Source organism: Hipposideros armiger, unplaced genomic scaffold (genome assembly GCF_001890085.2).
Source record: "Hipposideros armiger isolate ML-2016 unplaced genomic scaffold, ASM189008v1 scaffold_73, whole genome shotgun sequence".
Lineage (NCBI taxonomy): Eukaryota > Metazoa > Chordata > Mammalia > Chiroptera > Hipposideridae > Hipposideros > Hipposideros armiger.
The window spans coordinates 1,759,288-1,783,908 of record NW_017731423.1 but is presented as its reverse complement, the minus strand read 5'-3'; the positions used below and the strand labels follow the sequence as shown (position 1 = coordinate 1,783,908).

General features: G+C 38.9%; 1 protein-coding gene across 15 annotated transcripts in view; it reads right to left on the bottom strand.

Annotated features, from left to right (window-relative positions):
• The window catches only part of NRG1 (neuregulin 1), a 1,026,954-nt gene that overhangs the window by 194,190 nt on the left and 808,143 nt on the right, over positions 1-24,621 (bottom strand). For 5 of the 15 annotated variants that reach the window (XM_019642865.1, XM_019642864.1, XM_019642866.1 and 2 more), the window contains exon 1: positions 19,313-19,963. The exons of 8 other annotated variants lie outside the window; for them this stretch is intronic. In XM_019642865.1, coding sequence (XP_019498410.1) covers positions 19,313-19,406 — 94 coding nt within the window. In that variant the 5' untranslated portion in view covers positions 19,407-19,963. Of the gene's footprint in view, positions 1-19,312; positions 20,312-24,621 lie in introns of those variants that run through there. 2 more of the 15 variants (XM_019642874.1, XM_019642873.1) reach the window with 1 other exon arrangement.

The following is a 24,621-nucleotide window of genomic DNA, read 5'->3' as shown; positions in this document are numbered from 1 at the left end:
GCATGTTTCTGAAGCATATTTCTCTCATCTGTCATTTGGTAATACTTGAGATTTTAAAAATAAGCATAATGATTTAAAATTTCTACATCTCAAATTTGACTTAGGAATTGTGGACATGCCAATGCAACATCCAAATTCCGTAGCATAAAGCGGAAAAAAGCTCAAAGACGTTCACTGAGTTAGCATTCTCTCGAAGACAAAAGTGATAACAGCTCACTTGGAGGAAACTTGACTATTAAAACAAGCACTTTCAGATTTATGGTGTATTCTGAACATGCAGGAGCAATTGTCAAGAGAGAACAGGCTCTATTACAAATACTAAGTGATTCCGGAGCAGTTAGTGAGCCATTCCCTCCCCTTCATATCCTAAAACACATTATTATTTTTTTTGCTTTAATAATACTTAGGCATTATGAATAATGGAAACACCTGGAGTTGATTTTAACACTACTTTGCTAGCCCAGGGTATCGTCCAAATCTTGTCAGGCTAAGTCTCACCCTTGACCTGCCAAATATGATTATCAGAGTCCAGTCTCTTCCCCACGTCCTGCAGCTGTTCTCCTTCCCCCACTATCCCTTCCAAAACGTCGCAGCGACTTCTCTGCCCAGAACCCAAACAGCAGTGAGAGCACACATTTGCTAGTTCAAGTTGGAAAAAGTTTTTTTCAATTAAAACTCAAAAGCAAAGATGCCTATGTTTACTTCTGCAAACTATCAGTCTATGCAATACACGTGCCTCAAGAACTTTATAGGGCACTTTCGCTGGTGCTGATCTGAAGAGTCCCTGCTTCAGGCATTAACAACTTCAGAGTGCTACTGCAACAGAGCACGATGGTTTATTAGAAAGAGGTGAGGAACACAGGTGACGCTGAAAGAGAAGCTCCACTCCCGCCCATGTAGATATCAACGGCACCATGTGATAGGCTATCAGGCTGCCCCAGCTGTGGGACCTTGGTCAGGTCACCTAACGTTTCATTGTTTTTCTCTTGAGAATGACAGATTAGACTATCCCAGAAAGATTTCTTAAAAATCGGGTTCCTAATGCATTGGCAAAGTCTTGCTCTTTCCCTTATAAACTTGGTAGTAACCACGGCAGTTACACTCAGTGAGATTTATATTTTGTCCAGTTATATCTTGAGCTGTATTTTTTCCTTATTTCATAGAGATTTTCAGGATCAACCCATTGACCTTTTAGTTTGGAAAGGCTATCCCTACCTCCACTTGAGGCATTTCCTAGAAATGTCCTTAACTCAAAATTGAGCAGATATAAGCTTGCTTAGAACCTAAAGGTCAACAAAACCAGTCAACTCAAAATGTTAATCTTCTAAAAACCCCTATCTTGAGTACTCTTCAGGTCAACAAATCTCTAGTGAGGCACTAATGTTGCCCTAAAGTTTTAAATTTCTTATTGTTAATGACTTCTTCTTCTAGTAATCAAGGGTAAGTTTTATACAATAACCTTCTGCTGCAAATAATTAAAACTGCTAAGTTAAATATATTGAACATTACCTTAAATGGATTTCACAAAATAGGACACTTACAGGACAAATCTGAGGAAAATCTTGAATCCATAAATATAACTGAAATACCTGAACTATGCAATTTTCTTTCAAGTCATTTGCTCATCCTGAGAAAGAAAGCAAAAATCAAGGCCCAAGGCCTGCCCTAAGTAAGGATTCTTATAGTAGACCCTCTCCATATTAAGCTGCAACTCCAAAGGGCTGTGCCCCCAGAAAGCTACACTCACAAGTAAACAAAACAAAACTAACCCTCCTCCAGCCCCAGGAAACCAGGGACATTGTATTGACCCTGACTGAAGCAGAAAGGGAACGCCGAGCCTGAAAACAGGCTTTTAAAGCCCAGCGAGCAGAGTGATGGACCTTGGAGCCTCAGGCCATGGACTTGGTATGGTCCCAGGTCTCCAGCAGGAACGGACACAAGCCTTCTTGGCAGGCAGGCATGTACTTTTATCCTATACCTTGAGCAATGCCACAGGTTACTTTTCCTGTGCAAGAATCAGCACAGCGTTAGAGACAACCAAGCATAGAAAGAAACAAGGCATTGAACGAGAATCAGCATATACTACTAAGATTGTCCTGCACGGAGTAGGAAACAGGTATGCTTACTCTGCTAAAAGAAATAAATAACGAACTTGAAAATGTCTTCAGGGAGCAGGGGACTATACACTACAACACAGAATATTTGGAAAGAGACCAAATAAAACTTCTAGAAATGAAAAAAAAAATAATGAAATGAAAAAGTGAATGGATGATCTCAGCAGCAGACTGTTCACAGCAGAAGAGATAATGAGTGACGTAGAAGATAGAGCAGAAAAAAATGTACCAGCAGAGTGAGAGAAATGATGGGAACTTTGAAAGAGAGGTAAAGAAAATGGGCGATTAGAGCAAGAAGGTCCAAAATAACTCCGTCCCCACCCCAGTTCATTGCCTGTCTCTCAGCCAGAGTGTAATAGGCTCCAAAGGGGCACTGGCTCACTGCTGGATCCTCAGCTCCCAGAACCTGACACATCACAGATAATCAATAATCAATACATATTTGTCAATGTAGGAAACATCATAGAGAATGTTTATAAGAGTTTATTTGAGCTAAACTGATGACATATACTGAGGAGCAAGATCTAAAACAATCCCTAACCCCAATTTAATTAAAGTTCCAGAAGGAGGGAAGAGAATGGGGTAGAGCAAATGGGATAAAAGAGAGATGTGTGAGAATTTCCCAGAATAAAGCGAATGCATAGGTTCAAGAAGCCCAATGAATACTGAGCAGGATAAATATAAAGGAATCCACACCTAAATACATCACACTGAAACTGGAAAAGAATAAAACAAAATCTTAAAGGCATCAGAGAAGAAAGGCAGGTTTCCTTCAAAGGAGTGGCAGTTAGAATGACAACTAACTTCTCAACAGCTCTCCACTGATTAAAGTGCACTTACAACTAGCTGCATCTTGGCTTTAGACTCAACTGTATATTTTATCTAATACTATAATTGCATGCTGATTAAGCCCGTTCTCTGAACTCTTTCTCAAGGTAATGGGAACAAAGGGGCTGTAAATTTCTGAAAATAATTCTGAAACACTTGGCAGCTTTTAGCTTTATTACCCAATAATGTGGTAAAGCCACTGGACTAGAAACAATGGTGCTTGGCTTATAAGTTTTGTCCGAGTTAAAATCTTCCCACCAATCAATTAAAATACCTTCCTGGAGCTATGCCACAGAGAAAGAGAAGAATAAGTGGAATTGATTCTTTCCTGGTAATAAATGGACCTCTACATGATATACTTAAATATATCTCTAGGCCACCAATGAAGCACCTGATGCTTGCTAAGTATTTTTTCTTTTATATTAACTTTTTGAGAAATAAAGTTTTTCTTTCACGCACTTCTCAGATCTTTGATTTATACTTTATAGCTTATCAATAAATCTTTAATTATGGCTGTGAAATGCAAAGAGCATTTTATGTTTCTGTGTGTCAGACTAGGCGATTTTGATGTTAAAAAGGCAATCAAAATGACTTATTGTTCATGCTTACAATAACAATCACAGCAGCTTAATCCACTTCACCTAAAAAGCAATCTGCTGCTTTTCTAATAAAATATGTGCTTTATAAAAAGGAGAATACATTTGGGAATCTTAGTAATGGAAAGTTTGAGAAGGATTCTTTGAATGAATATTTTGATGAAAATTCAGTTACTATAGAGAAAAAAAATGTGGTATCATAGATTAACATAATGTTATGATCCTTCCATTAAGCTGATAAACAAGGTTAAAACACTTCTTGAGAATTTTATTGCAGGAGATCATTTCTAGAAAATAAAGCCTGCATCAAAAAATAAAAGGAGGTACTTTATATAGAAATTAAGGATGGAGAAGAACCAAAATTAAATCTAAAAAACATAAACCATTGAGAAAAAAATTATATAATTTTATAATTTTTAAAGCATATATGTTAAAAGTTTCTCAAAGGCTCTGTCTAGTCTCTATTTTTTACTGCTTCACACACTTCTGGTCCTCAGTACAGGTTAGAGCTCATAACTCTAACTGTATCATATGCTTTTAGGAACAACTAAATTAAGGTTATCTGAGAGCTCACAATTCACAGCCAGTACCCACCTTCTATTGGGAATTTCACATAAAAGTCTTCTGGATTAGTAATTTACAAATATATTTATTATCATGTTCTATATTTTCACTAAGTTATTCACAGACCTAAACAAATCTTCTAGATGTTTGCCAAGATACATTAACCACATAACTAGCTAACCCATCAAAAATTATCCTATGAAAGATAAACTGTTTCCTCCATAAAACCAATCTGTCATTTGCCTGGACCTCAGGATTTCTGAAAAGGTGTTCACGATGAAAGACTCTGAGTGAAAATGTACCATGAAAGCATGACACAAAATTTTGCAGGACAGCCTTGTGGAGACCAATGACTAATAACATGCGGACTCTGATTCATAGTTTTCTTTTACATCTGGAATCTTTATGCCTCATCTAAATCTATCTTCTTAATTATTAGATGAGGATATAAATCCTAGACATTTTAAATGATGCCCATAAGCATATGAATATAGTGCACCACTCCCCGTGTGTGTCTGTCTGTCTCTCTCTCTTTCCCCCTCCCCCCACCACCCCTTCCCTCCCTCACTCCCTCCCTCCAGCTGGCCTGAGCTGCACCCTTTCCACACCAGCACATTGGTGCTCCTTCACCCAGGCTCCCGCTTCCCTCTTCCTCCAAAGAAATGGCTGCTTATTATACAATTTTATAGGAGTGCTTCCTGGTTAGACCCAGAAGAGCCTTTTGATCCATGACTGGCTGGGAATCAGCAGTTGTGTCATCCCAGCTCCTTGGATAGGTTTCAAATGAACTCTTCAGTCTTTTTCTAGTTACTATTTAAGTCCTTCATTAATGGGGCCAGTTGAATATGAATCAGCAAACTTTATGAGTTTCTACCACCCTCAAAAGAGCTGTTTTTTTTTCTCAAGGCAAAGTTCCTCCCTGTAGTGTCATTCTTCTGTGAAGCTCTGGTTTAAAGGTTCCCAGTAACCTATAGGACACTCCATGTGAGACCCAGACAAAACCACAATGTGTTGAGTCTTGGGACCTTCCTTTCTTTTAGTATGCTAGCAAAATCCTACAAATAAAGGTCTGAACTAAATAATAATCCTATGGGGGGGAGAGAAATAACAACTGCATTTCTCATTCCTCCCACTTCTCTCCTTGCCCACACTCCCCTCCCCCCCCCAAAAAAAAAACTAAAGAAAAAAATTTAAATAAATCCCCTAATGCAAATTGAACTACCACTCTAGAAATTTAATAATGGACTAAGAGGCCTTTGACCCCTAGGTCTCTGGGTCAAAGATAATTCAGGTTGTTAGTGATAAAATGTCACTGTGATCAGTGACTGGTCAGTGGCTCCCAGATGCAAGCGAGTGACTTGGTGGTTTCAGAGCAGCTGCTAGGCACAAGCGTTTGCGACTCCTTTGCATGCACATCATTTTTCTACAAAGAGTATCTATCCAGAGAGCCCACAGAGATTTGTCTTGTTGTTAGGGCCTCTTGCATCAAGGTGTCGGTGCTAATAAAGTTTCAGAGTACTGAGACAGCACAACCCCATCCATGCATGAATACATGAATTCTCTCTCTACTCCTCTCTTTCTCTGGCGCGCGCGCGCGCGCACACACACACACACACACACACACACACACACACACACACGCCCATTACCTTCCTCTTCCATGTTATAACATTAGAACTACTTATATTAATAGTCATCTTGTCAGTCAATATTTATTGAACCCACTTGGATGCAAGATACCACAACAAGAAACAGATATCAAGGTTTGTTTAAATGTATGGCAACCCTCAAAATAATTAAAATTGTATCAATGATGTATGCTAAGCTGCTATTTGATGGAGCAGAAATACATCTCTTCTACCTGGAAGCATAATAATGCCAAAGCCCTATAGAAGAAAAGTTCAATTTACACCAGTGCCAATCTTCGATTTGAAAGTGTAGCATCATAGTAATTAAAATTCCTACCCTGAAATCTGGGTGCCCTGGTTCTAGTGTTAGTACTGACGCTCTTGTTGGACCTGTGGTTTTCTTCCATCTAAAAAGATATGATTCGAGCACATGACCTCTGCAATAATCTTTCCAGTTCTAACATTCTATGCTTTTCCCCAGGGTTGTATTTGTATTTAAGTATAAACTTTTTAGGCAGTACTAATATTGTTTAAGATTTATTTCATTATTTACTAGGAACAGTTATTTATTTACATAACAAACTCTTAACATGGCAAACACTATGTTCCAGGCAATGGTCTAAATATTTACAAATATTCACTCCTAAAACTGCATCAGCATAGTTAGTTTCTGAACTGCCTCCATGTATGTAAGAGAAAATATAATAAAAACATTTTAGGGTTAGCAAGAATTACTGGTTAAGCAAACCTCTCACGCCTATTCATTAGTCTGAATAATGAAACAGATTATTATATATTGAGAGCTTTAAGATAAATTGTGCAAATTTAATCCAGAAAAATAATGAATGGTCAATTTAGGAACAAATCCATGAATTGCTGACACTGGTGATTTGCATTCATACTGCAATGTGATAGTAACATAATAACTAAACAGTAACTGATAGTAACATAATAACTAAACTGCGACCCATAAACTCCCACAACTCATTGTTTTAAGCAAATTAGCAATACTCCCTCATTCATTCAATCATTAAATAAGTTCTTAAGAGCAAGGACTATGTTCCCAGCACTGCGCTGGGTTTTACAATAACGCACAAGACAGACATGACTTGTGGAATTTAGAGTGTAAAAATATGAAATGCTAAAACATATATCTATAACTACTCCATTAAAGACTCCTCAGGGTGAGGACAAAATTAAAATATGTAACACAATAAAATGCTTAAAATAATATTGAGATTGCTTTGACATTTGTCCTGCCAACAACAACAAAAAACAGAAACAGATAAATTAAAAATCAATCAATAAAATATTCAAAGATAATAAAATACCCAGATAAAAAAATATTCAAAGTATATTTTCTCTGTTATAGAAGATAAAGTGATAGAATGTAGAAAGTTAGTTTATTGATACACATTTGTTGATGTCCTTGCAGTTTAATGGCTCAGCATTTATACCAACTCCTGAAATATTATTTAGAGGACTAGCGATTGCAAAAGTAATCCTATAAAGATTAAATCTATCTGACCATTTAAACTGTAGCTCTAGTCAGTTTTAAGTAATATTATTGGTTAATACTTTTTGAAAGTAATTAAACTGAAAGTCTGTACCCATAGAAAACATAACCACATATTGAGGCAATGTATAAATTTAGTACTTAGAACCCTGTGTATGTGTATCTTTTCCCATTTCTTATTTCCTCAAGTGGCCAGAAGTAGAGTGACTTTCTCCATGAAACCATCAGTCATTACTTAAAGAAGAGGCTTTTAGTTACAAAATGTACCAAGAAACACAGCAATTCTAAGGATGTCCATTATTCGCTTAATTTGTCAAGGGAGTTTTCAATAAAGCACTGCTGTATTCATAATCACAGGCTACTTTCTTAAAAATTCCGAGTAGAGAACATTTTTTATATTTTATAGTGAGTTGACATACTTATACCAGCAAAACACTGAATCTTGCAAAGGGTCATTTCTCTCCATAAGTTAACGTGAGACTTGTAAGATCATTTGGGGGGTGAATAAATTGTTCTCTAGATACAGTCATGACTTATTTTGCTCAAGAGCAACAGGATTATTCAGGAGCTGTGCAGTCCAGCTGCTGATGACTTTCAGAGAGATGAACCCCAAAAGGGCATCTGTACTCAGGTCAGCAGTAGTATTTATAAAGTCACATATTTTAAATGACTAAAAGAGATCTCAGATCTTTCCCATCTGCCTTTCATGTAATCCTGTGATGTCAGAGGCAGAGGAGCCTTGAAGTTTTCCCCAAGAGGCACGTCTGGATGCAGGTCCCCATAAGACAGGTGCCACTGCACCTCTGGCTACAGGGAGCTTTTTTTCCATACTGGTGAGCTCAGGGCAAAGCAGCAAGATGGCTGCGTCCTGCCTTCTCAAGAGGTAGGATGGACTAAGCCTCCCTTCAGTGGAGGGCCAAAGGCACGCCCAGTTCAGGTGTGGGGCTTTCAGGGAGCTTTATAAGTTCTGTGAATATTTATTCTGTTTGATCTGAGAGCACAACAAATCCGTAGACGTCTCTGAGGCTATATGCTCTATCCTGGCCCCTTAGTTTCTGTTAATTTCTGGGAAAAGAATTGTCTTACCTGCCTTTCTGAAGTAGATCACAGTCCTTTGAGAAAAGGTATAAGTAACATACGCAACATTTAAAACTCTGTTACTTTCCAAATAGCAAAATACTGAAAATAACTATTTCTATTGACATTTTTCTTTCCTGTGAGGTTAAGGGCAACTGAGAACACACAATATAATCAAATGTGTGTGTGTGTGGGGGGAAACACCAAAAACCCTTAAGACATAAGTTCCCATTTCTATTCAATTTAATATATGGAAAATTATGTATTTCATTTTCCATTCAACTCAGTATTCAAATAATTGGTTTTCTCTTGACAAGTCCACCATCTCATTTCCATAATTCCTGTATGTGTAACTCTTTCCCAAAATGGATAATGCATGAGCAGTTCCCTCCCTTGCCCCCCAGGGAAGATTCCAAGTATACAGCAAGGTGACCTCACTAAAACAAATTATAATCACCATCTATTTTCTGTATTCCAACTAATTCTTCTGGGCGCAATACAGCAGCCTTCAATATTTTTCTCAGAAATAGGTGACAATAATTTTCAATATTACTGCTATTATAACCGTCCATAAAAATCTACCATCTCACAGGCCTCAAGGCAGGCTCCCTGTTTTTTATTTATTTAAAACAACTACAATTTTAAACAATGAAATACTGTGCTTAACACAAATAGTGTCATTCTGGTGGCACAGAAAAGGGAATATATCAAAAGAATATACCAAAAGAATACAAAAACAGGTTTGATACATATACACAAAATAACCGCTGCCCAACCAACATACAAATGATAATTTTCCTCAGACAATAAACTTACTATACCTCACAACACAATTGGAGCATACTCCAATTTAGTGAATTCATAAACTATAATTATCTATCCTTATAGCTCAGGAAACAAAAGAGTCAACAAAAGTATATAGAAAAATGTTTCTCACTCATTTATTCTATAAATATCTGTATGTAAAGTAGTCTACTAGGCACTACAATACAACGTTACCCTTGACCATCAAGAAATGGGAGATTAAAGGATGGGAAAGTTACATCCAAAGAACTAATTGGCATGTATTTTAAAAGATTAAGGGTGTGTGTGTGTGTGTGTGTGTGTGTGTGTGTGTGTGTGTGTGTGTGTTATTTAAAATAAAATGGGGACTTACATAATCTTTTTACTGTGTCAACCTGTTAAAACATCACATCACCACTGGTGCTGCTCCATTCTTCCCAAATGAGTTGATCTATAGGTCAAAGTTCAAGCTAAACCTCAGGTTTCAAACATCCAGCTGACCTTTTCATGAACGTGTTACATATCTGGTATGCAACTCTCACCAATGATCCAAAGCTACAGAATCTACTCCAAATAAATGTGATGTGCCTTAGCAACAAGATAATTATTTACAAAGAACCTCTGCATATAAGACCTTGTGAAAAGATGTACAGTATTTATAAAGTTATCTTCTGAGGGGTTAAAATTCAGACAATCTGATGTAGACATAAGTAGTAAAAAGATACTTTTAGATGAACAAACACTGAAAAAAGAATGCTTAGATTTTATTAACATTTAAACCCAATAAAGCTGATCATTTAGTCCTCACTCTGTACTCAGCACAATGAAAACAGTAATCCTCAGAAGGACCACATGAATCGCATAATATTATTTTTCACAATGCACACATGTGGAAACTGAGGCTTAAAGAGTTTTAGTCACTGTCAGAGTTACCCTAGTGGGAGGCTGTGCAGCCAGGGCTTATGTCGTGCCATCAGAGGACAAGAGAACAGAGCCAGAGCCTTGCCTCTCAATCGCTGCTCCGATGGAACTAAAAACCAGCCCCTCCCTCCTTTGGGGTGACTAGCAGTCGGGAAGCCAGGCCACCATTCACGTGTCCCAGAAACCTCGGCTTGGTGCTGCTCAAAGTCAAACTTTTCATGCTGATAAGTTCAGAATTACACTATATTCAAATACAATAATTCAAATTTGTCCTGTTAGTTCAGACAGAACAGAGCTGATTGTTCTTCATAGTGACCCCATTCAGAAAAGGAGCTTTTATTTTTAAGGTGAATAGGCCAGATTTGGGAAGAGGGAAAAATACTGTTCAGTTCTAGAACGATGACGAAAGTCAGGATATTGCTGGTTTGGAGAAGGTTGGATCAAAGGTGTCAGGAGTAGGGCCACACCCAAGAGGTCTCAAGTCCAGGTGTGTCTTTTTTAGGGGGATTTTGTTTCATTCTATCCCTTGTGGAATAGGTAGATGGGGATTCAAAATGTCACCCACGCTTTGTACTTCCTTCACTCCAGTGGATTTGGAGAGGAGTATAAATACGCTATTTAGCATAAAAATTACACCATTCAAACTTAGAATCATCAGAATGATGATTTAAAATGGGTTTCACTGAACTGCTGACTACACGTGTGCATGTCTTAATCTCAGATCAACCCTAACTGAGGTCACATATGAATATGACGTTGGCCTCCATTCAAAAAAGTCTTCCTACTATATACTCATGTGTTACATTAATATATAAAACAAACACAAAACAACCCTTTCATTTAAACAGCATAACCATTACAAGAGTATAAACTCGTAAGTGGAAAGTAAACTTTCTAAGGTTGGGGCAGGTGTGGGAGAGAGGACAAAGAAATGTTTATTTTTTTCATATACCAACTCATGTTAAACACAATTTAAATGTTCACATTGTAGATACATTGTGCTGTGTCCAAAATGACTCCCCTTGTCCTGCAGCCTACTTTAGTAACATCAATGACTATCAGAGCAAGTTACAACTCTAATTGTCCTCCAATATGGCAGGAATTCCAGGGGAAAAGAGGGGCAGAGGGGAGAAGGGACACATTCAGAGACAATCAGAAACTTGTCCTAAATCCTGATAAACTTAAGCACAGAACAATATTTGATTCACAAAGTACATATTTCTAAACATTAAATGGCAATATCTGTATTTATGTCTATAAAAGAAAGCTCTCTTGTCATGAGCATTAGTTGTCTTTTAAATACCCGCTGACTCTTTCCTTCATTTTTTTTCTTCGATTTTTGGATGCATTTCTTATCAGCTCACAGGTAAGTGTGGTTTCCTATTACATACAAATGAAAATTCTTAATAAATGATATACTACACAGCTTAGAGCCAAAACTCTAAGTTGTAAAACTTTAGGGCTTTAATAAAAAAAAATTTCTATGTGTAATTAATATTCAAAAAAATTTTTTTAAATCATAAAATGTGTAGGAATTTCAATTTTCAATTTTGGAGTACTTAAATATAAAACATTCAGTATTCAAAACATTTCACTATATTTATAAATGTTTTTATTTTGAAAAAAATATTCCAAATTGGAATTTAGACATTTCTTTTTAAAGATTATGGAATAGCTAAGGAGACTGCCATATCCTTTAAAAATGCAATTCGTCCCTACAATTATGAGATTATATGCAACTAACAGATGAGTTACAATCACAAGCACAAACATATACACTTTAAAAAACTGGCTTTACCTAAATTTTAACCTTATTATAAAGTAATATAGGCCACTCAAGATGAGATGCATTTTCACTTGACAAAAATTCACACGTTAACACTACTAGAAAAATTGAGTACATGTAGTACTGTGAAACTGAGAAAAGATTTTTTTTAAAATATTGTTCTATAAAATAAAGCTAGGATTACTCACCAATCACCAATATTTCCTATTCGAATCTCTGTAAGAAACTCTGTAGAAATGTGGTGGGTAAGAGAAAGCACGATAACAGTTTGCTAACAAGTCCAATAAAAATAAAAGTTATATTTTGTGGTACAAATGTACTACTTTTCTCTCCAAGGGAAAATGAGAGTTGCCTTGGCACTCTAACTTTATGCTGAATTCATTTTATATGGGTATCATATGACCTGATCTATTTATTGGAGAAAATGCCACCAGCTCAATGATTTCCTAGCTCACATTCCTTTTACATATTACTTTAACCTCATTTAATTCCCCAAACTTACAAGAAGTTTTTCAAAGTTGTCATTAGTATATTATTTAAAATAACATATAAAGAATAAAATCAAAGTACTGGAGTCCAAAATTAAACTATATGACATTGACAATGTTCAGTCATGTATGACCTAAAAGAAATTGACAATTTCATATGGTTCGACCTAATAAAACATTCCCTGACTCTCACATCATTGAAACTGAAACTCCACAGCTGCCCAAAGGAGCCAGCTGCCTGCCTATTGAAGCTGTGAAATGAAAGGTTTGGGACACTGGCAGAGCAAAGGCTACTTACTTCCCATCAATAATACCTTTCTTGGACCAAAACAATGTGAACATTATTGCACTTTCAAAAGAGAAGGGGAGTAATATAATGGAAGCACCTCCCGGTGAAGATGGCAAGTGCAGGGTGGGATAAATCATGAGCAAATAACAGGGGCTATGTGACAGTATTACAATATTAGCCCACGATCCCAAAGAAATAGTTATTCAAACCCATTTTCAAAAAATGGATAACTCCATCAAATTTGGATTCTTAAATATTTTAGCCAGGGGTGGAGAAAATAGTGTGAAGAAATGAAAACAAACATGTTAGTGAAGACCCTTGGTTTAACTTTCATGCTTTCACATATAATTTGGCAATGCCACAGTGAAACTTAAATGTAACTAAATCTTTTTGTGGGGCCTGCCTAAAGTTATTCCAAAGGAATTGCTGTAAGAGGCCACAGAAAGGTGCTTATAAGATGCTCGGTTCTCTGGGGAAAAGTTGCTGGTTAAAATTAATCTCACAGATGTCCCCTTGCAAACTGACAACCACATCGTCATCATCAGAATAATGTTTCAGGATGTTCTGATTCAGAATTCTAAGTGAATTTGGGCTATTTGGTCAAGCTAGCAAACAAACTCCTGTGGAGGCAGCTAACTCATGAAATCCAGACCCTCTTCTCCCCATATTGCCCAGAATATCAAATTTAAGAAAAAAGAGAAAAGGAGTCACTTTGGGGACTAGCAGTGCGATGCTCTTGGAGCACCCTCTGGAGGCCACAGAGAGGTGACACTGGCACGAGGAAGAAAAGAGAAAGCTGAGCATCTCTGGTCTTCCACAGATCTCACTTGAGATGGACTCAAAAGTGCACTTGTCCAATCTTAATCAAGGTGACATGAGAAACAAGCATAATTAATTTATAATTTAAAAATGCAAAATAAATCCAAGGTGTAACAACATTCTCAAGTAACTGTTTCTTAATTAAAAAGAAGAAGTGTACTGATTAGCATACATTCTGAATTCTTTGGGGGAATTTACTGCGGACTTAAATACTAAATCTTTTAGTATTCAAAAGAAACTGGATGTGAAAACATGGTATTTTCATTAACAAAATATCAGTAAGCAAGCGTCGACAGGGTATTATTGTCAAATTTTTAAAAGTAGTCCACTTTAAGCTTATTAAAACTGAGAATAAAGCTGTCTTTTTTTTTTTTTCAAACATCTCACTTTTTTTAAACAACAAACACTGACACCTATTGGCATTTTGGTAGCTTTCCTTTTTTTTAATCCATTAAAACTCATGCAAGGACACACATGCATGTAGACGTGTAGGATTAGGGTGAATTCAAAACATCACCTGTTCCTCTGGGGAAATTTCATTGTATGTACCTAATAGCATGTTTAACAGATATTATTTTCCTCTGGATAAGACAAATCCATTTTCAAGCTAATACTATCTGATTAAATTTTTTGTAGTTTCTGCTTGTCAAGAGGAGAGCTCTAGGATTAACTAAAATATTAGAAGTCCATTTATTTGCTTCTTTGAGCAAAAAAAAATCGCTCACCCAAAATATTGACACTTGATTTGTTTTCTTCTGTCACAACAGAACATGATAAGCTCTCAGTACTATTCAAGTCAAATTTAACACATTACTTGGAGAATGCTAATAAAACACTGGTTTGGTAAGAATCGTACTCCCAGAACTTTAAACATTACATATAGCTATTCTAGTGAGAGGGGAAGGAAAGAAAATAGTAAGAAATGTGGATTTATTATATTCATTATTTTGTTTAGATTTAGAAACACCTGCACTCAATTCTATGAGCCTCACTGGCAATATACAGTTACACTTGATAAAAAGATAACAAAGAGCATGTTAATACACGCTTTCCTTTTCAATTGCTGCAATTTGTACTGGTCCCAACAGAGAAGATTATGAATTCTATATAATAAAGTGGGGTTTAAGCACCAACTCTTCAGCGTTGCCAGAAAAGGGGTCATGTTTCAAAATCTCCTCATAGCTTGAAATTTCAACATTTTTCTACCAGAGATAAAATTATGCTGCACCTCACCCTACTTTCAATATTTAGACTGAATTCAGGACTGTTTCCATTACATATATATGCAGTTATGGTATTTGACATACTTATCCACTTTTCTCTATATTTACAGGTAATAGATATTAATATTTATACTCACTCTAATCTATGGCCAGCTTTGGGTTATTTTTTTTACCATAAAAGGTAAATTTTGAAATTTACATCAAATATCATTGCAAAGACACAGACAATTTGTTACTCAAGTAATTTTATAAACAGAGCTAACATTTATTGGGCACTTATTACAGGGTGGGCAATGTTCAGAAGGCTTCCATGGATTATCTTGCTTTAGCCTCATAATAACTTCATGATAATAATAATTTTATTATCTCAATTTTACAAATAAGGAAACTCAGGCATGGAGGGATTAAGTAACCTTCCCATGACTCTACAGTCAAGGAGCAGGGGAACTAGGATTTAAACCTGGGCAACCTGGCTGTGGAGATATACCTCCTCTTGCTGTCTAAGTGAGGCATTTTCCTTGCTAACGGACAGGTGATGAAACACACAAAGCAATGTCAACTGTCATTGAAAAAAACAAAAAAGAATGAAATGCATTTCCCATTGCCCTTTTTCATATGAGGGTTACTTAATATTTCAGTTCCTGCATCTATAAAGCAGGATAAAGTCAAAATACAAGATGCATGTGAAAATATTATTATAAAGAAGAATCAAGATAACTCACATAATTGATGGTAGGAAAAGGAAGATATCTTTCACAGATAATAAAATAAGATGTAGCAAATAGAGGAGACAAACTATTTTCTAATTTAAAAAATAAAAAGCATAAATCTTTTAAAATACACAAAGCATCTGTTATACTGCCTGGAACACAATAAGACATTTGATAAACAGTAGTTCCCTGATTAGTAAATCTGAAAGTGTCAAGCACAGTGCCTGGCCTGGACTGCGGTGGTCACTGTTCTCACACTGGTTCAGTATTTTCTGATTACATCTATGTTGGTTTTCTCCCCCATTCTCCCATCACTATAATTTGATCATTTTGCAGATACAAGAATAATATACTGAGTTTCTCCCACTCCTTTTGCTTCAAAAGAATTCTTCAAAATAAATCCTATTTCGTTCTATAAATACCACTCAATGTTTTTAAGAATTACATAAGGTTAAGTGGTTATAAGGAACCAGGTTGAAACAGATCACTGGACATTCCTTCCATTCTGTAAACACACACATGCCCTGTTAGTGACAGGACACTTCATATCCAAGAATGTTTACAAGCACTTCAGCCTGAAAAGCCACTAAGTTAACAAAACAGGTAGGTGATGTCATTGGGGAACATGGGGCCCTGCTTCAACCCATTTGGGACACTGAGTTTCTCAATTTTTCCACGACTTGTGCTCACAAATGCCCATTCTGCCGGGAGGGAAAGGAGGCCCAACAGTTCTAAAACTTGGCTAGGCTTGATAACGAATTTGTTCCAGGTCATTTAAAACAGGGAAAAAAAATTTTGTTTTACAGTGATTTCATGAAAGAAAAACATCAGCAAACAAAGTTTCATAAAGGAAGCTTAAAGCCAAATACCAAAAAGGAAAAAGAAGAAAAAAGAAAAAAACAAAAACAAGCTCTGGTTTTGTAATTCAGGCTTCAATAGGAACTGAATCAATATGAGCCTGGAATATGGGAGGTCCAGCGCCGAGGAGGCCCTGGGTATTACAGGACCCCATGGATCTGTGTTACAAAGCCCAGGATTATGCTGAGGTTGTGTATTTTGGGCAAAGAAGAGGAATCAATGATTCCAAGGGCTTGGAACCTATTAGAGCCATTATTTTGGAATAGATAATTCTGTTGAACATCTGCAGCTCTAATAGTGTGCAATTCAATATTCAGTTAATTGTATAATAATGCAGATGCTATGAAATATAGCCATGTATGTATCACATATCAGTCACACATGGCACATGAAAGTTAAATAAGTCTTTTTCCCCTGAAAATTTCCCTCCAACAGATGTGTTTATGCCTCTGCATATAATACAGCATACAGCGAGGCTAAGAGCCTGAGTTTTCGCAGCACTGTATCTCCCCCGACTGTCGCGAAGTCATGTTATGACATCCAAAGAGAGGCTCAGCTGTTGCATATGTATCATCTAAGACAAAGTTTCAGTGGCTGTTTTAAGAAAGGGGTGAAATTTGGGATTGCAGGGCACTAAACTGGAACTAGTCAAGAGGTGGGTGTCCCCAAAAGTCCTCATTGGGGCTGGCACAGCAAGTGGCCATACTAGTTATGGCATCTCGAGGTCGTTCCTTTGAGGATGTCTGAGAACTAAAGCATGCAAAAAAGGGTGAAAAAGAGGTGTGGGTTTCTCCCACAAACCATTATGGCTATCAGTTATTCCTTCTCCTGAGATAAGGAAAAACACATCGGCATTTACCATTATGTAAGGAAAATGACAAGAAGGAGAGAAACACAAAGCAATACTATTTAATGCCCTGTGCTTTTGTATAAAGCTATTTTCAAGTTGACCTTTGTTTTTGAATCAAATAAAGAATAAACATTCTTATATGGTTTATATGGTTTAACAAGCACAAGGTGCCATGGACGGGGTAAAAATTTCCTCCCCAAAGAAAATTCTGACCTAATGGAAAAAAGAGACAAATATACTAAAAATTAACCTACAGTCATTTCCACCCCAATTTTTCTGAGAAGGTGGTAGAGAGACTGTCACATACACAGAATGCCAATCTATCTGGTTTAGAGATAGTCACAGCTGTGGGACAGGAAAGCAGAATGAGAGGGAGCCACCAAGGAAGCTCTCAAACCTGTGTCAAGAGAGAATATCGGGTAGTCACAACACAGCTGCCTACCTAGTAGATATGATCTGCCGGTCACAGAAATGCCTGCTTGCTCTTAAGTCTCCCCCCGCGGAACTACCTGTCTACCTGTAATTGTGTGAAGGCATTGCTGCTAGGAACCCTTGACAAAATGCAAACAACCTGTTACCTGAAAGAGATGCTACTCCAAACCACTGCCCCTTCCTTCATTCACCAGACCACCTACAGAGGACCACAGGAACTTCTGAAGGCAGAGTATTCACGGGCAGGACAGAAGAACACCTAAAAGGCCCCACAAATAACTCTTTACAACTTTATAGTTTTGGTTAAGGTCTAAGGTTTCTTTAATTTACTATGATGATGTTCCAAAGGACAATAAGAGAAAGGCACTTAGGGAGGTTACTAATTCAGCTCCCCATTTATACCTTGTTGAATCAAGTGCTCTATGATATCTCTAAAACATAGGGTAAAAGTAAGAAAAAATTCAGTATACCCTCATGAGGGCTAATGGAAGGTAATTAGGTGAACCTTATCAGCAGTATCTTATTATAGGAGCATGCCCGGGAATGGTCAGTGGCCAGTTACTCTCTGTTCGATTTCTGTTATGATCAAAACCTGCTTAATAAGGTCTTTGCCAACAAGCCAGGTTCTGAAATGCTATCAGTGATGCCAATAAGAAGACTAGGCAAATTCTGTTTTCTTCCAGCAAGGAACAGGTAAATACATCTACTTATTTTCTTCTGCCAAAATATTACCAAGTGCTACTCAATTAATTCTTCAGAAGTGCTGTGCAAAAAGTGCTGAGGGATTCTTTAAGTGACTTACGGCAGGGAAAAAAAGCCCTTATATTCTATATAGTCCCCTTCTTTCTCTCCTTTTCAAAGCATCTTCTTCACGCAATCACTCATAAACAACTATTTGTTTGGGAGGCCTCCTGCGTCGAAGACAATGGTGAAAGCATCGGCTCTTCTTAGGGAAATCTAAGGGAAACTCATTCATTTTCCTGTTGACTATCAAATACAAGATTTGTCTAGAAAGCCTCAACTTCCATTTCATTATATTATATAACCAGCAAACAACTGGATTCAAAAATTCAGATAAACTTCTGCTTTTTGGACCCTCTTGGGAACATAAATGGACCATATTTATCAAGGAGGTCCTGAAAAATAAATCTGCTAAGCTAAAAGTTTGTGAACTTACTTGAAACAGACCTGACTCCTGGCACTGGGCTAGATTTTATCTGCTTCGCTGACCTATATAGGAATCTCTCTCAGCTGATCCCGAGTTTTCACACCGCAGGACTGAATCAGGGTGCACATACGCACGCTCCGCGACCCTACACCGCCCGCCCCTCTGCCCAAAGCACCGATGCGCAACCGCTCTTGAGGCCTCTCTCCCCACCGGCCGGGTTCTTGCGAGCCAGGCACACAGTGGGGAGAACCTTTCCTGCTTCTCTCGCTAGAGGGCAGACGGGACCCGTGCAAAGCCCTTCTGGCCCTGGACACGCGCGCACCAGCCTCCGCTCCCGCACCCCGGGTCCCGCTCTCCGGCTGGGCTCAGTTGAGGCTCTGGTCAAGGCCGTGCCTGGGAGCGCTGAGCCTCCTGGACCCTCCGAGGGCGCGCACCAGGGCTCCTGCCCCTCGCCTTGCGCGTGGGGTACGGGCGCCCAGGTGCGGCTGGGCGCCCAGGTGAGGGGCGGCACCATGGAGGGCGAGAACCGCCCGACTCCGCGGACGCCCGGGATCAGGGCCAGGCGCCCGGAGCGCAGGGCGCGGGCAGGCGAGGGAGAAGCGACGGCACCGGAGGAGGAGGAGGAGGAGGATCGCGGAGTCCCGGCCGCGCGGCGCGCTTACCTGGGCTCGGGCCGCCCGCCGAGGACTTCTTGCCGGAGCCTCGGTCCTTCTTCTTGCCCTTGCCCTTCGCTCTGCCTTCTTTGCGCTCGGACATCTCGCTCTACGAGTGCACGCTCTACACGGAAGGCAATGCGCCGCAAGTTTGGTCCCAGGGCTTGGATCGGGTTTGGGAAGTTTCTCCCTGGAGGGAGAGAGCGACCCAGCTGCGCGCTCGCCTGCGCGGGGGCGTCTCCTGTCGCCTGCGGGGAGCTGCTCGGACGCGGCGTGCGGTCCCTGCCACCTGGGACTAGCGGTCGGTCGGTCGCTCAGTCAGGCGGTCGCCTTCGCTCTGGGGGCTGGTCCTGTCGCCCAGGGAAGTCCTTGGGACCCGCCGCTGTCGGCTCCCGTCCTGGCCTCTGTCCGGCGTGCTTGCAGCCCGAGGAGGAAGAGGCGTTCACGGTCCTTCCCGCACTCCCATCGCCCAGGCAGACACCGCCGCTCCGCTACTGCCCTCTGCGCGAGCCCGGAGTTCCGACAAGTTTTGGGGAACTCCTCGTCGGCTCTTTTTCAATTGCCCTACAGCCACCCACCTCCCGCCCGCAGGTTGGAGGCTGGCGCCTCCTTCTCACCCTCCCCTTGCCTCGCCCCCTCCCTCATCCCCACCACACCCCCACCCCGAGGCGCGGACACGCCACCGGGAGGAGCCTGGGCTCTGCGCTCCCGGGCGCAGCCCCTTTCGCTCCCCGAGCCCGGCCCGGCTGGCTGGTGGGCGGGGGGGCGGCGGCGCGCTGAGCGGCTGCAGGGAACCCCCGACAGAGGTCGCTGGAACCTGCTCGGAGATGCCGCAGCCACCGCCACCGCGGGAACCGAACCGAGCGGCCCGGGGAGACTGAAGGCCCAATAAGAGACCCAGGGGCTCGAGCTCCTAGCTCTCCACCGCGGCCAGGAAGCGTCCGGAACGGCCGTTCCGTTCCCTTTAATGCGGATAAATGTTGGAGAAAAAAGTTTGGGATTCTGACACCTGCCCCGTAAGTGAAGGCTCTGGAACCTTTGGGAGGGAGAGTAACGTTTGCTGTTTCCCCAGGAGAGTTTGGGGTTCATTCCTTTCTTACCTTAGTGAAAATCACACACACACACGTAGTGCAAAGATAAAGTCTGGGTGGAAGGGACTTTAAGACGGTCCTGGGTACACAGGAAGGGCTCAGTGAACCTTAAGAGTGGTCAGATCGCACCACCTTCGTAGATGTGCTCCCTGAATGTATGTGTGTATCCTGCCTTCACAGGTTTCACAACATGCCTGTCAGAATTCTCATTTTCGCCTTTTCCTAAAATAAATAAGAACATGACTTCTTCCTAGAAGGTGTCCTAAACTCTCTCTCTTTCTCTCTCTCTCGCTACAGCTTCGTTTGAAAGGAACTGTAAAACCCTGGTTAAAAGGCGATCAACAATAAAACGACTGCTCTAGCTGGGCGTCCCTTAGTGCCGCTGAATGAGAAGGCATGGAGGGAGAGGGAGAGTGCCAGAGCCTGCGCTCGAGCTCTTGAATTCATGAACGCTCGCTTTCTCGGATTCAAACTTCCCTCAGAACTGCGGGTGAAACCTGTTTCTCCTTCCCTTGTCCTCCCTCTGGTGGAGAATTCCAAAGAGCAGTGAAACCCAGAAAACATTAGCACCCGGCTGCAAAGGACAACAGTTAAAGGCCACTCTGCTCCTTTAGAGGGATCGACACCACGGAATGATCCAGAATCATGTAAAGAAAGCGTTCTCATGTCACAGCTGTGGCTAACTTCGAATATTACTTTACAATGATGGACTTCCGTTGTGGTCAGGAAGAGGTGAACATGAACAATCCATATATGAAATGTATTACTCCTAGTTAAAAGGGACTTGTCCCCGATTTTCTGTTCTCTGGGGTTAATGTTAACTGAACCCTTACCTACATACAGCCTTCTCAATATGTTTTCGAATTGCCACAATTTAAATAAAGGTGGAATCTGGAGTGCCTCCTTGTATGTGGGAAGGAGGGCAAAAATACATGTATTTTAAAACCATTCTAAAATAATAATTTTATTCTCATTTGATTTGCATTGTAATAAGAACCAAACTCTGATGGGTGGGTTTAATCGTTAAAAGATGTATTAACAGTATTGCTATCATTATTTATTTTGAAAAAGTTTGGTGTCCAAATATGATAATCCCTCAACAAACAAATACACGTTTTACTGGGCCATAAAAACACTGAAATCAAAGAAAAGATAAATATATCTGAATAGCACTATAATATTCCACAGAGTCTAATGTAAAATGGAGTCTAAATGGCTGAAATAACTCTGCTTTCCCAGGAGGGGCCACTGCTCAACAAGCAGGAAACAGCAAAATTCAGAAAAGGGTGTCTTTCAAAAAGGGTACTTTATCTCCAGGATATGAGACACTGTAAGGGCTTAGTATAAAATAGCTACATGTTATCAAACATATCATTATTTTAGAACTAAAGGATATTTTGGAGTTTAAAATGGATATCTTATATTAAATGATAGATTAAAATAACTGCAATCATGTCCCATAACATTTTTGACTAGGCTTAATTTTTGAAGCACCCTTCGAATCTACAGAGCTGGCCAAATATACCTTCTCTCAGCAATTCCTATTTGAAAAATATTCTAAGAAATTTATTTAAAAAAATGAAATGAAAGAACATTAACATGTGAAGATAGACTGCATTTTTGCAAAATATTGTGCATATTGACAGTAATGGGAATTTAATTTAGAATTCTGAAAATAGATACTTATAACTTTTTAAGAATAAATAACAAGATAATTTATATAAAGTTACTTTTTAAAAAAACTTTGCAACAAAGTTGGTATTAAGGACAATGCATGAATGCAAAAGAAAATCAAGAAAATCTCACTAGCCAGAGGCAGCCCCAAAGCAACCACTAAATGTGCATGGCTTATTCATTCATTCACCCAGCATTTACTGAACATTTATAAATGCCACACAGTAGAGAAACAACAAAAATCACTCTTATTCTCATAAAGCTAAAATATTGTGAGAAACAAATTATTTCAATACAAATGAAAAGCAGGGTCAGATAAGTTTTTTGGAGCCCGAAACTCATAAAATTGGGGAGATCTTTTTAAAGGAAAAGAACACAAAATTTAAAGTGCAAATTTAAGTACGTGACAGGCCCTGAAGAGCAGGCTTCTAGCTAGTCTAAGCATATTCCACCATCTGTACAATTATGGTGATGGTAAAGGACAATTCTATACTATCTGAGAGATTAGATAATACTATCACTATAAATAGGAGACATTAACAAGCAATCGAAAGAAATACACCCAAAACTGAAATGAGCAAAGGGTATCATGTGAGGAAAATGAGATGAAAGGAGCCTTAAGAATTCACAGATTAGCCATTCTCTTGTATGTTTAGTTTGACGCTTAGAACCAACGTGCAAGTCCAGTTTGTTCAACAAAGGACTCCTGACCAACAAGATGCCCTGGAAAAACTGGAAATGGCATCCTCCATTACATTTGGCAAATAGTTAACAGAATTACTAATTAACCATATTCTGTCTGCTGTGAAGAGAGTCAGTTGGAGAACAAAATTCTGAGTTTAGAATCCAAAGATAAATACTAAAAAGGTAACGTTCCAACAACACTAAAATGAAATCTGTTTTTCTGCTTGTTTGTGTGATTTTTTTTAAAAAATTACTATACACCGATGATTATTGCTATTATTATTATTTAATGATAAGATTACCCTCATAATTGTAGGGATACATCATACATTAAACACAGATGATATAGCTGAACACTAGTACCAAATTTCTTTTTTCAGACTCTATTTGATAAATAGAGCCAGTATCATAAATCATTTCTGTAATCAGATGAAGATATAAGACTTAATAGTTTTTGAAACATTTTCATTTATTTTAAGAAGAAAAGAGTTTCATGCAACTGTTTCATTTCTCATCCTCACCTTCACAGTAATTATCTTTATCTTCCTCAATCAACGTGTACTTAACAGAGATGTGTATGTGTTGCAAATACCTTAAATTTAAATATAAATAGTATAAAATGCACATACACATATACAGACATACATGCATGTGTGTGTATATACATCTGTGTTTATCTATGTGTATATATATGTGTGTGTGTGTGTGTGTGTGTGTGTGTGTGTGTGTGTGTGTGTGGTTATTGTTTCTCTTTCCCCTATTGGGAATGAGAAACATCTGTATTTGAATGTGAAACTATAAAAGGCTGAGATTATATATTCTGTAATCTACTTCTTTCATACTGTTAGCCATTAGAATTCCCAGCACCACACTTTGCATCTAGTGAGCACTAAATAGTTTTGCTTAGAATTTAAATAGAATAGGATGAATATTAAAAGCCTGATTCTAATATTACCGTTTTCTATCAATCAATTACTAATTACCTATTCTGACAATAATCTTTGACACCATTTCTGCATCCATCCCATACCCAAGTCCTGTCATCTGACTTTAGCCTCCTCTTATCTATCTTCACTAAGTACCACCCAAATCCAAGTCTTCTCCTTTCTTTGCTTTGGCTATAGTTCAGTTGTCTACCTGGATTCTTGCTCCTTCCAATTATTTTGCCACATACAGCCGCCAGAGGAGTCTTTTTGAAATGTAAATCTAATTTAGTCGCCCTTTGCTTCACAGAACCATACTTCAGCCTTCTCTCACTGTGGGTCATCCCTCACTGTCTGTGCTTCAGCCTTGGAGATCTCTTTGCAATGTGCCTCTAAACCTTGCCATTCTTTCCAGCCTCAGGGCCTTTGCACATGCTCTTTCCTCTGCCTGGATTTTTCCAAAGCTGCTCTGCTTTGCCTAATTCCACTGACTGCTCAGGTTCTAAGTGGATTTCAGTTACTTAGAAAAGCTTTCTATTACCTTTGCAAAGCCTTGTGAACACAGATTGTGACTATGTTCTACGTGATATCTCTAGCACTGTGCCTGTCTCATCAAAGCTGATTACGTACATTTTGTTAACTGGCAAATGAGGATAAATAGAATTACTTTCAAATGTGTATAAGACTATATACATTTGTGTGTGCGTGCATATGCGCGCTTATATTTATTTGGTCAAAATTAAAAATGATAATGATGATTATGACACCAAGAGTGACACCATGGGATAAATTCTGTTAAAATATTATTTTCTAAGAACACGCATATACAATAAAAATCTTGACTAATTGGTATAATCTTTCAAACCTTTAAAAGGTGAGGTGGTAACTTTTGCAAAATGGAAAAATTTCAAGAAGGATAATTACTTTTTTTTTTCTAAATTGCCTC